The 15,175-nt window shown below is 28.4% G+C and overlaps 3 protein-coding genes across 5 annotated transcripts; all 3 read left to right on the top strand.

Annotated features, from left to right (window-relative positions):
• The first annotated feature begins 10 nt into the window (after nt 1–10).
• On the top strand, nt 11–4,417 carry LOC122860738 (probable multidrug resistance-associated protein lethal(2)03659). The gene is made up of 3 exons (XM_044164679.1): nt 11–127; nt 227–493; nt 555–4,417. Exons 1-3 carry the CDS (start codon nt 51–53, stop codon nt 4,189–4,191), a joined length of 3,981 nt encoding a protein of 1,326 aa, XP_044020614.1. The 5' UTR covers nt 11–50; the 3' UTR covers nt 4,192–4,417.
• Nucleotides 4,418–5,457: 1,040 nt separating this feature from the next.
• LOC122860737 (uncharacterized protein C7orf26 homolog) lies at nt 5,458–7,259 on the top strand. The gene is made up of 4 exons (XM_044164678.1): nt 5,458–5,671; nt 5,762–6,395; nt 6,470–6,774; nt 6,860–7,259. Exons 1-4 carry the CDS (start codon nt 5,554–5,556, stop codon nt 6,952–6,954), a joined length of 1,152 nt encoding a protein of 383 aa, XP_044020613.1. The 5' UTR covers nt 5,458–5,553; the 3' UTR covers nt 6,955–7,259.
• On the top strand, nt 7,151–14,537 carry LOC122860730 (probable multidrug resistance-associated protein lethal(2)03659). 3 transcript variants are annotated; one of them, XM_044164666.1, is made up of 4 exons: nt 7,151–7,600; nt 8,785–8,909; nt 9,009–9,275; nt 9,995–14,537. In XM_044164666.1, exons 2-4 carry the CDS (start codon nt 8,833–8,835, stop codon nt 13,677–13,679), a joined length of 4,029 nt encoding a protein of 1,342 aa, XP_044020601.1. In that variant the 5' UTR covers nt 7,151–7,600; nt 8,785–8,832; the 3' UTR covers nt 13,680–14,537. The 3 variants fall into 3 exon arrangements, with proteins under 3 accessions (XP_044020601.1, XP_044020602.1, XP_044020600.1); XM_044164667.1 differs by lacking the exon at nt 7,151–7,600 and adding an exon at nt 8,517–8,667; XM_044164665.1 differs by lacking the exon at nt 7,151–7,600 and adding an exon at nt 8,608–8,707.
• Nucleotides 14,538–15,175: the final 638 nt, after the last annotated feature.

The following is a 15,175-nucleotide window of genomic DNA, read 5'->3' as shown; positions in this document are numbered from 1 at the left end:
AGATGCAAATTGTGATTCTTGATTGCAAGTGGATTTTATGAGCAACAAAAATGGATGCTAAATCAAATATAGAAAAGAAAAAAAATCCAAGAGAAGGTGCTAATATACTGAGTGCCCTAACATTCACGTAATAAATTATTTAAATAATTTTTATTAACAATTTATCAATAGATAATAATTGAGGATAATAAAATGTTTTAATAATAAAATTTAAAAAATATTTCAGATGGGTGTTGAATACATTTTGGGTTGGTTATAAAAGAGATTTAGAAATTGATGATCTCACAAGACCACTGAAGGAACACAAGAGCAGTGTGTTGGGTGAAAAAATATCATCAGCATGGGAGGAAGAAGTGAGACGTTTCAATAAAATTAATCAAAAGAAAAAACATTCAAAAGCAACACCAAGTTTAAATAGAGTACTTATCAAAGTTTTTGGTGTTGAATTTGCACTTTATGGTGTTGTTATTGTGATAAAAGAATTACTAGTTGGGTGAGAAAACCATAAACAATTCATAGAGTATTGTAGATTAAATGTGAATTGAATTTTGCAGGGTTTTCCAGCCATTTGCTGTGGGTAAACTTTTATCTTTTTACTCTAAAACAAATGATAACAATATGACAAAAGAAGATGCTTACTTTTATGCTGGAGTGGTAATTATGTGTTCAGCAGTGAGTGTTTTCATGACTCATCCTCACTTGATGGCGTTGAAGCACATAGAAATGAAAATAAAAATAGCATGTTGTTCCCTCATTTACAGAAAAGCTTTAAGGCTGTCTAAAACAGTACTTGGGGACATATCAGTTGGTCAAGCTATAAATCTACTTTCTAATGATATCAACAGATTTGATACTATGTTAATATATCTTCATTATATTTGGATTGGGCCTGTACTAACAGGTCTGGCTATGTACTTTATGTATCTTGAAGTTGGATTGCCTGCTGTTATTGGTGTTGGAGCACTCATTTTGTTTATACCACTTCAAATTTATCTCAGTAAAAAATCATCAAATCTTCGTTCAAAAATAGCTGTGAGAAGTGATGAACGCATTAGATTAACCAATGAAATAATAAGTGGTATTCAGGCAATTAAAATGTATACTTGGGAACATCCATTTAGTAATTTAATTGAAAAAACAAGAAAAAAAGAAATTAATGTTATTCGATCGACTTCTTATGTTCGAGGTATTCTAATATCTTTTGTTACATTTACGACAAGATTATCAATGTTCATAACAATATTGTTGATGTTAGTTTTAAACAATAATAATATTTTAACAGCTGAGAAAGTTTTTGTGCTTACAGTATACATTAATCTGTTACGTGATCCAATGACAGATTTTTTTCCATTTGCATTGAGAAAAGTAGCTGAAGCTGCTGTGTCAATAAAAAGATTACAAGATTTTATGTTGTATGAGGAAATTGATTATCTTGAAGCAAGAAGTGCAAATAATTCGACAACTCATTATCAAGAGAAATTAACAATAAATAATTTAAACGAAAAAGATAAGAAAAAAATTAATCATTTGGGTTCAGTGACAATTGATAAAGCACATGCAAAATGGATGACTAAAAATAGTGAAGACACTTTGAATGGTATAAATATACAAGTCGATCCAGGTCAATTGGTGGCTATTGTAGGACCAGTTGGTTCTGGTAAATCAAGTTTATTAAATGTTATATTAAAAGAGCTGGCTGTCTATCAGGGAAGTGTTGATGTCCAGGGTAATATTGCATATGCATGTCAAGAGCCATGGCTGTTTGCTGGTTCAGTGAGAAATAATATTCTCTTTGGTCGAGCACTTGATCAAAAAAGATATGAACGAGTTGTCAAAGTGTGCCAGCTAAAACGAGACTTTCAATTGTTTTCCTATGGTGATAAAACAATTGTTGGTGATCGAGGAGTAAGTTTGTCTGGTGGACAACGAGCCAGAATAAATCTCGCACGTGCTGTTTATGCTGATGCTCCAATTTATTTGTTTGATGATCCACTGAGTGCTGTTGATGCACATGTTGGCAAACACATGTTTGAAGAATGCATTGAAAAATATCTTAAGGGGAAAACGAGAATCCTTGTGACTCATCAGATACAATTCTTGCAAAATGTTGATAAAATTATTGTTATGAAGGAAGGTAAAATAGAAGCTGAGGGTAGTTATGATGACTTGATTTTAAGAGACGATGTTTTCGGAGGTTTATCTATTGCTTCACTACCTGATAGTGACATAATATCTTTAACTAGAAGTCAAAATAGCTCATGTTATGTTAATTCAAGTCCACACAGCTCAATTTTGACAAATGATAATGAAATTGAGCCTGTGGAAAATAGAGAGATACAAACAAAAGGAACTATGGATGCTTATATATATTTATCATATCTTCGAGCTGGTGGTAACTTCTGTTCCATATTTATTTTGTTTATAGTGTGTTCTATTGCCCAAATGTTTACAAGTGGTAGTGATTATTTTATTGCATATTGGATTAATTTAGAAGAAACTCATCCAAACTCAACAATGATAAAAACAGAAAATTCAGATAGATTTATATCAAGACAGTGGTGCATTTATATATTTTCAGCTCTGATAGTTGGTACCATAACTTTGACAATCATCAGAACTTTTGAGTTTTTTATAATTTGTATGAGAGCATCACAAAGACTTCATGACAGAATGTTTAAAAGTATCATCAATGCCACTATGAGATTTTTCAATACTAATCCGTCAGGAAGAATATTAAATCGTTTTTCCAAAGACATGGGTACAATAGACGAGATACTACCAGTTATTTTTATGAATAATCTTCGATGGGGTTTTGAAATGATTGGAGTTACTGTTGTAATATGCGTGGCAAATCCTTGGCTTGTAATTCCAACTGTTTTTATTGGAATAATATTTTATCAATTACGAGTTATTTATTTATCAACATCGAGAAGTGTCAAGCGACTCGAGGGCATCACAAGATCACCAGTTTTCAGTCATTTAAATGCAACAATGCAAGGCTTGTCGACCATTAGGTCATTTGGTGCTGATAAAGTATTAATCAACGAGTTTGATCAACATCAAGATCTTCATTCATCAGCATGGTATATTTTCATTACATCATCTAGAGCATTTGCTTTATGGTCTGATATATTTTGCCTTTTTTATATTGCATTAGTCTTATTGAGCTCATTAATATTGCCTGGAAATGATAGTAAACCAACACAAGGTAATGTTGGTAATGTTGGTCTTGTAATAACACAAATTATAGGATTAACTAAAATGTTGCAGTGGGGAATAAGACAAAGTACAGAGCTTGATAATTGCATGACATCAGTAGAAAGAGTATGTGAATTTACAAATCTTGAAAGTGAACCACCACTGGATAGCTTGCCCGATAAAAAACCAAAAGAAGAATGGCCAGAGAGTGGTAAAATTGAATTTAAAAATGTCAACATGTCGTATGATCCCGAGGAAGCACCAGTATTAAAAAATCTCAATTTTACAATTGGTGCAAAAGAAAAAGTAGGAATTGTCGGAAGAACTGGTGCTGGTAAATCATCATTAATATCAGCATTATTTAGACTGGCATATATTGATGGTAAAATTGAAATTGATGGAATTGATACTGGTGAAATTGGTCTACATGATTTACGTTCAAAAATATCAATTATTCCACAAGAACCATTTTTATTTGCTGGCACATTGAGAAGAAATTTAGATCCATTTGATTTGTACAAGGATCATTTGCTCTGGTCAGCCCTGGAGGATGTTGAATTGAAAGAAATGGGTCTCCAGGCACACGTCAATGAAGGAGGCAGTAACTTGAGTGTTGGACAACGACAACTTGTCTGTCTTGCCCGAGCAATCATCAGGAATAATAGAGTATTAATATTGGACGAAGCAACTGCCAATGTTGATCCAAGAACAGATGAACTTATACAAAAAACAATTCGTAGAAAATTTGCAGATTGCACTGTACTTACAATTGCCCATCGACTCAACACTGTCATGGATAACGATAAAATACTCGTGATGGATGCTGGAACAGTTGTTGAGTTTGATCATCCACATGTGCTTCTTCAAAACCCTGATGGTGCACTCACCAGTATGATCAATGAAACTGGTAAAGCTACAGCTGATGCACTTAAAATTTTAGCTCAAGATAATTATAATCAACATCATCCACGTCCATCAACAACATCTCTGTAAATACAAATCTTGGATTAGCTCAATTTTTTTTATCATAATTACATAAAATAAAAAATAAAAAAATAACTATGCAATGAAAAAATTTACGTGATATGTGCCTTGACTCAATTTAAGTCCTAAATTAAATACAATAATTGTTATATCTATATTTAAAAAAAAGCTAGACTTTAGTTTCTATCATCAAGTTGTGGATTTAAGTACAAGTTACATACGAAATTTAATAAAGAACAAGTATCACTCATTATAGTGACAAACAAATTTAATCAATATTTGATAATATGTATTAAAGAAAATATAATTTTAAAAAAACTGTATATTTAACGCATTCTTTATTTACTTGTAAACAGACATCTTGTACAGTCTGTATCAGCTTCAGTACCTTCATAGAATCTGATATTATTAACAAAATATTTTTTATTATTAATTTTTTTAATCATTTTTAATAAATATTTATTATTATTATTATTATATGAAATATGATTATGAAAGAAATTTTGAAAAGACGGAGAAAAGTATCTACACCGTAACAGTTGTAGGTCAAGCTGTTCAATCATACATGTACGGAGCCCCTCGGTGGAAATATTTTTCCTACTTTCTACGAAAATGGGCCATGGCAGAGAAACACCTCCGTCTTTTTTCCGACATGTATTTGCGTAAAAAATTTCTCCACCTTTTCTTCGACTTTTTTTCATGACTTTTCTCCGATTTTTTTCCAACTTTTCTCCGTCTTTTGAGAATTTCTTTAGTCAAAAAAATAGTAAAACCTATGAAAATTAGAGAGAAAAGACGAAAAAAAAGGAAGAGAAATTTTTCTGCCTTGGGTCATTTGAGTAAAAAGGCAAAAAAAAACCAAGAAAATTCAGAAATTATTTCCACCAGAATCAATAAAGTTACATTAAGCAAAGTCAAACGTGAAGTTGACAATCCTAGTTTTAGAAGGTAATTTGTTTAAATTAAGAATTGCTTTTGATAAATTGATGTAGTTAGTTTTCCCATTATAATATTTTCAATGAAGTGTCGCGACTTTATCAATTAAAGGATCTTTGCAGTTGATAATACAAATTGTAAATGCGTTTCAATTTCTGTTTTAAACAGTTTTAAAACAAAAATTGAAATAAAACTGTTTTGAAACAAAAATAAAAACGCATTTACATTTTGTATTACCAATAAATATTACCCAACAAAGACAGCCATTTTAAAGAAGATACATGTCCTGACATCTTCAAGCACAAAAAAAAGTATTTCTAAAAAAAATATAATAACAACAATCATCATCACTAAACGTCAACAACAACAACATCAACAAAATATTATTAATAATATTGTGTTTACATTATTTAATTATAATAAAAATTAATAACAATGAGTTATCCACCAGTAATTCAACCAACAAATCATTCAATGACTGATGCAGACATAAAATATTATCTTAAAAAATTAGAATTTCCAAATTGTGCTAAAGAAGCACTTGTTGCTATTGGTAAGGTTATTAAATTATTATTAAAATATCAACAACAACCAATGATAATAATAAAAGCAATATTTTTTTTTTTAAATTTAATCTAAACAGCAAATTTACCAAGAATGTCAGCATCAACAGCAAGACAACAAATACAAATACAAACAGAGTTGATGACTGAATTTGTATTTGGCGAAATTGACAAATTGAAACAATTAAAAAGTTCACGTGCACTACAAGAATTACAATTAATTGAAGTATTGAGTGAATTTTTTCGTTGTCCAGAACATAGTCCAGCAGTTAAAAATGCTGTATTTTTATTATTATTTCCAGCAGAATATCCACGTTATGAAATACTTGGTAATTTATCATCATTATCAATAGCAACACAAAATACCGAGGTACTTGATTCAACTGGTATGTGGATGCAACAACTTGGATCAACATCACCACAAAGTGTTGCACTTGCAAAACATATACTTGATGAATTTTTTATTTATACACTAAATGCTATTGATAAATTAAATATGCTACCAAGTATTGTACCACATTTTACAGCAAATTTATTAACAGCTATTGGTGAAGTATATAAAGATGTTGATCCACCAAATAAGCTATTAAAACTTGCTGGTGATTGGATTGATGATAATCCAGATTTATTAACAACATCATTGATTGACAATCCAGCTTTACCATCTGGTGGAATTCCAATGACACCAATAACACCAATTGCTGGACTATTTAGGTTTTTAATTAGCTATAAATTTTATAAATCAATTGACAAATTAAATATATCTACTATCCAATATTTATTTACAGATGGTGTATATTAAATCCAGTAAGACCAAAAGTTGAAAACACTGACAAGGATAACAATGATAATAATAGTTTAAAATTTTATTCAAAAATCCAACAATTATTGATGGATGCTGTGTTGAGATTAAAAACATCAAATGGTAATAAACATGCAATATCAGCTCAACATCTTGCTCAAACAACACGTGATTTAACTGGTCTTCTTGATCAATCAAGAAACAATGAAAAAGAATGTAATCTTGCTTTGGAAAGACTTGCACAAGCAGTCAGTACAGCATTGTCTGTTAATTGTATTTATGGATATCAACGTAAGCCTTAAATTATCACTGTTATTATTAATTATTATTTATTGTTAATTAATTAATATTTGTTATTTTTTTTCATAATTTTCAGAAGAATTATTCGCACTTTTACAGCCACTTGCAAGTAGACATTTTTTAATTGACTGGATCATCATGACATATGGAACAAAATCAACAATTGTTTGATAAATAATTATTGTTATTGTTGATATATAAATAATATTGTACAAAATATAATTAATTCAATTTTATAATGAAAATAAATATTTAAAAATTTAAATATCCCGCTATTTTCTTGTTGCAAAAAAAAAAAAACAACATGGATGAATTTTGTTTTGTTTTTTTTTTTGTTTTTAATAGAATTAAAAATTGTTATAAACATTTATGTTGAAATTGGTGACTTGCTAATTATTTGTTTTTTTCTGATTGAATTAAGTATAAAGTGGAATTGAAATGTCGTTTTATTGATTTTATTAAACAGTTGTGTGTAAATTGACTCAGCATTTTTTTATTATTATTTTTTGTACAATAAAATTATCAGAATTGCGTGTGTGTGTAGGAGAGAGAGTACTTGTAAATAATTGCTTGTAAATTTTTTTAATCACGTGTCGATTGACCACCATCATCAATCAGGGTTAACCAATGACAAAAAAGTTGGTCAGAAATTGTCTCTATCAGTTGACTCCGATAACTCGTTGTCTAACTTGTGTTGTTTTATTTTTTTATATTTTTTTTTAATTTTATTTATTTAATTTATTTATAAAACAAACAGCTATTATTTAATAATAATTATTTATGTTTGTTTAAACAAGATAACACATCAACAACAGAGGTAATACATACAAATTATTTAACTAAAAATATTTTCTATTTTGCAAAATTATCATCATGACAATTACTAATCAAAAAAATTTTTTTTTATTATTTTTCTATTGTAAATCTATTTTGCAATATAGTAATTTTTTATTTTTTTCAACAACAATATATTTGAATTTAACAATTTGGCCTAAATATCAAGGTTTTTATTTTATTTTATTTTTTTATTGTCTAATGATTTTGTTTACTGTCTGAGTCAATTATTTTTTGGGAAATTTTGATGACCCTAATAAAATGAGTTGACAACAAAATAATAAGTGATGAATATAATAATAATTATTTTATTTATATAATAACATTTATTTATTTATTTATTTGACCAAAAAGATTATATAATTTTTTTTTTTTTTTTGTACTCATTGTTCAAGAGTGTCATTATCTAAATGTTTTTTTTAAATTATCATCATGGATTTGTATTTTTTTAAACTGGCATTTGTTAATAATTAAATAAATAAAAAATAAATATGTTAAATAATTGTTTAAATATTTAAATTATATATTTTTTAAATTAATAATAATTTTATTATGTCAATTAAAAAATTATAAAACATGTTTTATGGTTTCTAGTAATTTTATTTTTTGATATTTTCAAGTTTTTATTTCATCATATTGCTTAGTCAGCATTGTACCAGATTAATTTCCTTATTTGTTGAATTAACTTTTCATATGGAGTAGTCAATTGACTGAAAAAGACACGTTGAATCACATTTTGTTATATGTGAACATGTGTTATTGAGCTTCAATGACGTTAAATATTTTTAATTTGTTTTGTTTTTTTTTCTAGAAAAGAAAACAAAAATGTTGATGACTTCAATGTCATTTAGTTTTAATATATTTCTCAACAGTGTGATATTTACTCACTTTATTGGCTTATCACTACTTCAGCAGATAACGTATCTAGTTTATTTTTTTTTTAAATATTTATTTTCATGTTAACAACCTACCCAACACCCGGAAATTATCAGTAGAATTTTGCTGGATATCAAACAGTTAAATCCAAGCTTAATAAATCATAATAAAACGGTCTTAACTATAAATGTTATATTTTAATTAAGCAATTTTTGTAATATTAAATTGACTCTTGATATCTAAAATAATATTGTTACTATAATTTATCTATATTTCATTTTCTATTTACAGATGCAAATTGTGATTCTTGATTGCAAGTGGATTTTATGAGCAACAAAAATGGATGCTAAATCAAATATAGAAAAGAAAAAAAATCCAAGAGAAGGTGCTAATATACTGAGTGCCCTAACATTCACGTAATAAATTATTTAAATAATTTTTATGAACAATTTATCAATAGATAATAATTGAGGATAATAAAATGTTTTAATAATAAAATTTAAAAAATATTTCAGATGGGTGTTGAATACATTTTGGGTTGGTTATAAAAGAGATTTAGAAATTGATGATCTCACAAGACCACTGAAGGAACACAAGAGCAGTGTGTTGGGTGAAAAAATATCATCAGCATGGGAGGAAGAAGTGAGACGTTTCAATAAAATTAATCAAAAGAAAAAACATTCAAAAGCAACACCAAGTTTAAATAGAGTACTTATCAAAGTTTTTGGTGCTAGAGTTGCACTTTATGGTGTTGCATTAGCAATAATGGAAATTTTATTGAGGTAAAATTTAATAATTAATCATCAAATAGTAAACTCATCAAACAAATGGTACTGTTTTATTTTTTTTATTTTTTTTTTTAAATTGCAAATCCTTAAAACATTGATGTATTTTCAATGCAGATTACTACAGCCCATTTTTCTTGGCCTCCTGATAAGTTATTATCGCAAAGTGCATTTTTCCTACGTACCAATTTATGCCCCACAATTAATTGGTGACACTTCAATGGGTCGCAGTGAAGAATCACAAACATCGTTAAGTCCTAAATCAATATTTCCTGTGTGATAAACTTATCTTCATATCAAAAAATTCATTTAATTATTATTTTTCTTTCAACAAAAAATCAATTAGTCATTTAAAAAGATATTTAATTAATTATTATCAATTGATAATGACTAATATATTTTTTTTTCACTTAAAATTTAATATTATTGTTGTTTTTTTAATTGAAAATTTATCTTATTAATTATTATTATTAAAATTCCAACAATAAAATAATCAGTAAATTAAAAAGAATTATTTCTTCCATTATAATTAATTATTTTTTATCAAAATAACATTGAAATGATAACATCAATAAGCCTTGAATTTATATTTAATTTTATCAACAAAAAGTGTAAAAAAGTTTTCTCATTTAATATATTTCTTGAGAATGTTATTCATTTTTTTTTTAAATATTGATGATTGAATTATTAAATGATTTTTTTGTTAATTATTACAGGGTGTTGCAGCCACTTGCATTGGGTAAGCTTTTGTCTTACTATTCAAAGTCAGGCAGTGGCAAAAAAATGACAGAAACAGATGCATATTTGTATGCAGGAGCAGTGATAATGTGTTCAGCTGTTAATATATTTGTTGTTCATCCTTACATGATGGCTATTCTTCATATGGGAATGAAAATGAGAGTAGCATGTTGCTCATTGATTTATAGAAAATCATTAAAGTTATCAAGAACAGCACTTGGTGAGACAACAATTGGTCAAGCTGTTAATCTTCTTTCAAATGATGTCAGTAGATTTGATGCTGCAATAATATTTTTACATTATCTTTGGATTGGTCCACTTGAGACAATTATTGTTACTTACTTTATGTATCTTGAAGTTGGATGGGCTGCTGTTATTGGTGTTGGTTCACTTTTATTATTCATACCATTACAAGCATGGCTTGGTAAAAAATCATCAACTCTTCGTTTAAAAACAGCAATTAGAACTGATGAACGTGTTAGACTTACCAATGAAATAATAAGTGGTATTCAAGCAATTAAAATGTATACATGGGAACATCCATTTAGTCATTTAATTGAAAAAGCAAGAAGAAAAGAAATTAATGTTATTCGATCAACTTCTTATATTCGTGGTGTTGTTATGTCATTTATTATGTTTACAACAAGATTATCAATATTTATAACAATATTAGCAATTGTACTTATGAAAAAAAATCCAGAAGATGAAGATAAAACAAATAATGATGGAATAACAGCTGAAAAAGTATTTATGCTAACAGCTTATTATAATATTTTACGTCAAACAATGACTGTATTTTTTCCTCAAGGAATAACACAAATGGCTGAAGCTGCTGTGTCAATAAAACGTCTACAAGATTTCATGATGTATGAAGAAATTGGCTCACAAAAATCAAGACATCCACATTTTTCAACAACTTATCATCAAGAAACATTAACAGTAAATAATTTGAATGAAAAAGAAGAGAAAAAAATTAATCATTCAAATGATAATGAGGGTTCAGTGACAATTGATAAAGCACATGCAAGATGGATAGCTGAAAATAGTGAAGATACATTGAGTGATTTGAGTATGACAGTAAAGCCAGGACAACTGATAGCTGTTGTTGGTCAAGTTGGTTCTGGTAAATCAAGTTTATTAAATGTTATATTAAAAGAGCTGGCTGTCTATCAGGGAAGTGTTGATGTCCAGGGTAATATTGCATATGCATGTCAAGAGCCATGGTTGTTTGCTGGTTCAGTGAGAAATAATATTCTCTTTGGTCGAGCCTTTGATCAAAAAAGATATGAACGAGTTGTCAAAGTGTGCCAGCTAAAACGAGACTTTCAATTGTTTCCCTATGGTGATAAAACAATTGTTGGTGAACGAGGAGTAAGTTTGTCTGGTGGACAACGAGCCAGAATAAATCTTGCACGTGCTGTTTATGCTGATGCTCCAATTTATTTGTTTGATGATCCACTGAGTGCTGTTGATGCTCATGTTGGCAAACACATGTTTGAAGAATGCATTGAAAAATATCTCAAGGGAAAAACAAGGATACTTGTGACTCATCAGATACAATTCTTACGAAATGTTGATAAAATTATTGTTATGAAGGAAGGTAAAATAGAAGCTGAGGGTAGTTATGATGAGTTAACATCAAGGGGTATTGATTTTGGAAGTTTGTCTGTACCTCCACCAAAAGATAATGATACAGCATCACTAGCTGCTAGTCATAGTAATTCAAGACATACTAGTTTTAGTTCTCTAAATTCTGTGTTGACAAATGGAACGTTAAATGATAATCAAATTGAACCTGATGAAGTTGCTGAAATGCGAACAAAAGGTAGCATTGGAGCTCATGTGTATTCATCATATTTCGGTGCTGGTGGTAATTTTTGTTTAATATTTTTTGTATTTATGCTGTGTGCTGGTGCCCAAATGTTTGCAAGTGGTGGTGATTATTTTATTGCATATTGGGTTAATTTAGAAGAAGATTATCCAAATTCAACAATGACAGGATCAGATAATTCAGATAGATTTATCTCGAGACAGTGGTGTATTTATATATTTTCAGCTCTGACAGTTGGTACCATAACAGTAACACTTGTCAGATCTTTTGCATTTTTTGGTATTTGTATGAGAGCATCACAACGACTTCATGACAAAATGTTTAGAAGTATTAGTCGTGCTACGATGAAATTTTTTAATACAAATTCTTCGGGTAGAGTTTTAAATAGATTTTCAAAAGACATGGGTGCTATTGATGAGTTACTGCCAATGGCATTGATTGATTGTATTCAAATTGGTCTTGCTTTGATTGGTATTATCATTGTTGTTGGTATGGCCAATTATTTATTGATGATTCCTACTTTTATCATTGGAATTATATTTTATCAATTACGAGTTGTATATTTGTCAACATCAAGAAGTGTCAAGAGACTCGAGGGAATAACAAGATCACCAGTATTTAGTCACTTGAATGCAACAATGCAAGGATTAGCAACTATCAGATCATTTGGTGCTGATGAAGTTTTAACTAGAGAGTTTGATCACCATCAAGATCTTCATTCATCAGCATGGTACATTTTTATTGCATCATCAAGAGCATTTGGTTTTTGGTTGGATATTTTTTGTCTATTGTATATTGCATTAGTTACAATGAGTTTTTTGGTGTTGCCTGCGAATGATGGTGAAGGAACACAAGGTGGTAATGTTGGTCTTGCAATAACACAAAGTATTGGTCTAACTGGAATGTTTCAATGGGGAATGAGACAAAGTGCTGAGCTTGAAAATCAAATGACATCAGTAGAGAGAGTGTGTGAATATACAAATCTTGAAAGTGAACCACCACTTGAAAGTTTACCTGATAAAAAACCAAAAGAAGAATGGCCAGAGAGTGGTAATATTAAATTTAAAAATGTTTACATGTCATATGATCCCGAGGAAGCTCCAGTATTAAAAAATCTCAATTTTACAATTGCTGGAAAAGAAAAAGTTGGAATTGTCGGAAGAACTGGTGCTGGTAAATCATCATTAATATCAGCATTATTTAGACTGGCATATATTGATGGTGAAATTGAAATTGATGGAATTGAAACTGGTGCAATTGGTCTACATGATTTACGATCGAAAATATCAATTATTCCACAAGAACCATTTTTATTTGCTGGTACATTGAGAAGAAATTTAGATCCATTTGATTTGTACAAGGATCATTTGCTCTGGTCAGCCCTGGAGGATGTTGAATTGAAAGAAATGGGTCTCCAGGCACACGTCAATGAGGGAGGCAGTAACTTGAGTGTTGGACAACGACAACTTGTCTGTCTTGCCCGAGCAATCATCAGGAATAATAGAGTATTAATATTGGATGAGGCAACTGCCAATGTTGATCCAAGAACCGATGAACTTATACAAAAAACAATTCGTAGAAAATTTGCAGATTGCACTGTACTTACAATTGCCCATCGACTCAATACAGTTATGGATAGTGATAAAATTCTCGTGATGGATGCTGGAACAGTTGTTGAGTTTGATCATCCACATGCGCTTCTTCAAAACCCTGATGGTGCACTCACCAGTATGATCAATGAAACTGGTAAAGCTATGGCTGATGCACTTAGAATTGTAGCTCAAGAAAATCATAATCAGCATCATCCACGACCATCAACAACATCTCTATAATCATGAATCTTGGATGGGCTAAATTTATTTTTCATCGTAATTATATTAAATAAAAGAATTTACGTGATATCAAGGTCAGTAAAGAAAGTGCCTTGACTTAATCCAAATCTTAAATCAAATACAATTATTATATTTATATTTAAAAAAAAAGTTATACGATTATTTTAGTTTTTATTATTACAATGTTATAGTATATATTTTACCTTAATATCAGAATCGGTTCTTGAGTTGGATACAAGTTAAATTGTCAGCACAAAGAGAATGCACACGCAGTATTATTTTATATATATTATTATTATAATTTTTCTAGCGAATTTTTAATAATAACATGTCCTCAAATGTCCTGCGTATTTATGCATTAAAAACACTTGATAATTATTCTGAAAAGTACTTATCTATTCAAACATTACAATAATAACTTGTTCAATCAAAAAAAAAATTATATTATTTTTTTGTTGATTTTCTTTATAATATCAAATGTCAATCAAGTTTTTTTTTATGTCTTTTCGAGCAAAAATTGTGACGTTTATTGTCAATGAAATAATTTTTTAAATACAAAAAAAAAAAAAAAAAAAGGTGATAGAATAAATATATATATATGTTTAGTCAAATACTGCCCATGCTTGGAATTATGGTGCTAAATTTTTTAAATAAATAAAATAAGATATAAGTAGACATGTGTTATTTTCTACTGAAAAAAATTTATATTTGTACTGTAAAAAAAGAATTCAAAAAAGAAAAAAACTTATCACTTTAAATTATAATTTAAAAAAAAAAAAATGTAAAAATAATTATTGAAGTGATATTTTTCACACAAGTGCCTAAATAAATTTCAAATAAAAAAAATTTTAAATGAAATTTTTAATTTATTTATTTACAATTTATATTTAAGTATAAATACACAAAGTATTTTTTTTTTTTGTGTCCACTATCCAGAAGTAATTAAAGGGTAAAAAACAATCAATTTTTGTTTCAACTACAAGTAAATATTAAAAAAAATTTATTCAATTTAATCAAGTAAATACTTAAATATTTTTCTCTTTAATAAATCATCATTTGGCATTGAATCAGTAGAAAAATAATATCCCTGTACTTTAATTACTCATTATATAATTTATATATGTTTAAAAATATTTATAAAATAAAAGTAAGCACCATGAGCATCTCAAGATCATTTCATCTCAAACATCATAAGTTGAATAATTAATCAGCTAATACAAACTAATATATCTCTAATTAAAAAAAATAATTAAAAAACATGTTAAATATAATTAATTTTAATTAAAAAAAATTACAAATGTTAATTATATTTTATAAAAATAATGATAATAATTTATTTACAAAATCAGGAAACTGTTTAGATTGTATGTTTTTTTTTTTTTTATATAATTTAAATGCAATTTGATGATTTATTCATTTTGCCTATTTAATCATGTTGTTCATTCGAAAGACTGTGTGTAAAAAAAACATGATGTAACTTTTAATTTTTTAATTCA

This window comes from Aphidius gifuensis, linkage group LG1, assembly GCF_014905175.1.
Source record: "Aphidius gifuensis isolate YNYX2018 linkage group LG1, ASM1490517v1, whole genome shotgun sequence".
Classification (NCBI taxonomy): domain Eukaryota; kingdom Metazoa; phylum Arthropoda; class Insecta; order Hymenoptera; family Braconidae; genus Aphidius; species Aphidius gifuensis.
This window is presented reverse-complemented; position numbering and strand designations above follow the sequence as displayed.

Bases quoted from the DNA above. Each gene is read 5' to 3' on its own strand.
- LOC122860738 (XM_044164679.1), top strand. From the start codon at position 51: ATGGATGCTAAATCAAATATAGAAAAGAAAAAAAATCCAAGAGAAGGT. The intron at 128-226 runs GTAATAAATTAT...AAAATATTTCAG, and splicing joins CTGAGTGCCCTAACATTCAC to ATGGGTGTTGAATACATTTT. The intron at 494-554 runs GTGAGAAAACCA...TGAATTTTGCAG, and splicing joins ATAAAAGAATTACTAGTTGG to GGTTTTCCAGCCATTTGCTG.
- LOC122860737 (XM_044164678.1), top strand. From the start codon at position 5,554: ATGAGTTATCCACCAGTAATTCAACCAACAAATCATTCAATGACTGAT. The intron at 6,396-6,469 runs GTTTTTAATTAG...ATTTATTTACAG, and splicing joins CCAATTGCTGGACTATTTAG to ATGGTGTATATTAAATCCAG. The intron at 6,775-6,859 runs GTAAGCCTTAAA...CATAATTTTCAG, and splicing joins TTGTATTTATGGATATCAAC to AAGAATTATTCGCACTTTTA.
- LOC122860730 (XM_044164666.1), top strand. From the start codon at position 8,833: ATGGATGCTAAATCAAATATAGAAAAGAAAAAAAATCCAAGAGAAGGT. The intron at 8,910-9,008 runs GTAATAAATTAT...AAAATATTTCAG, and splicing joins CTGAGTGCCCTAACATTCAC to ATGGGTGTTGAATACATTTT. The intron at 9,276-9,994 runs GTAAAATTTAAT...TAATTATTACAG, and splicing joins ATAATGGAAATTTTATTGAG to GGTGTTGCAGCCACTTGCAT.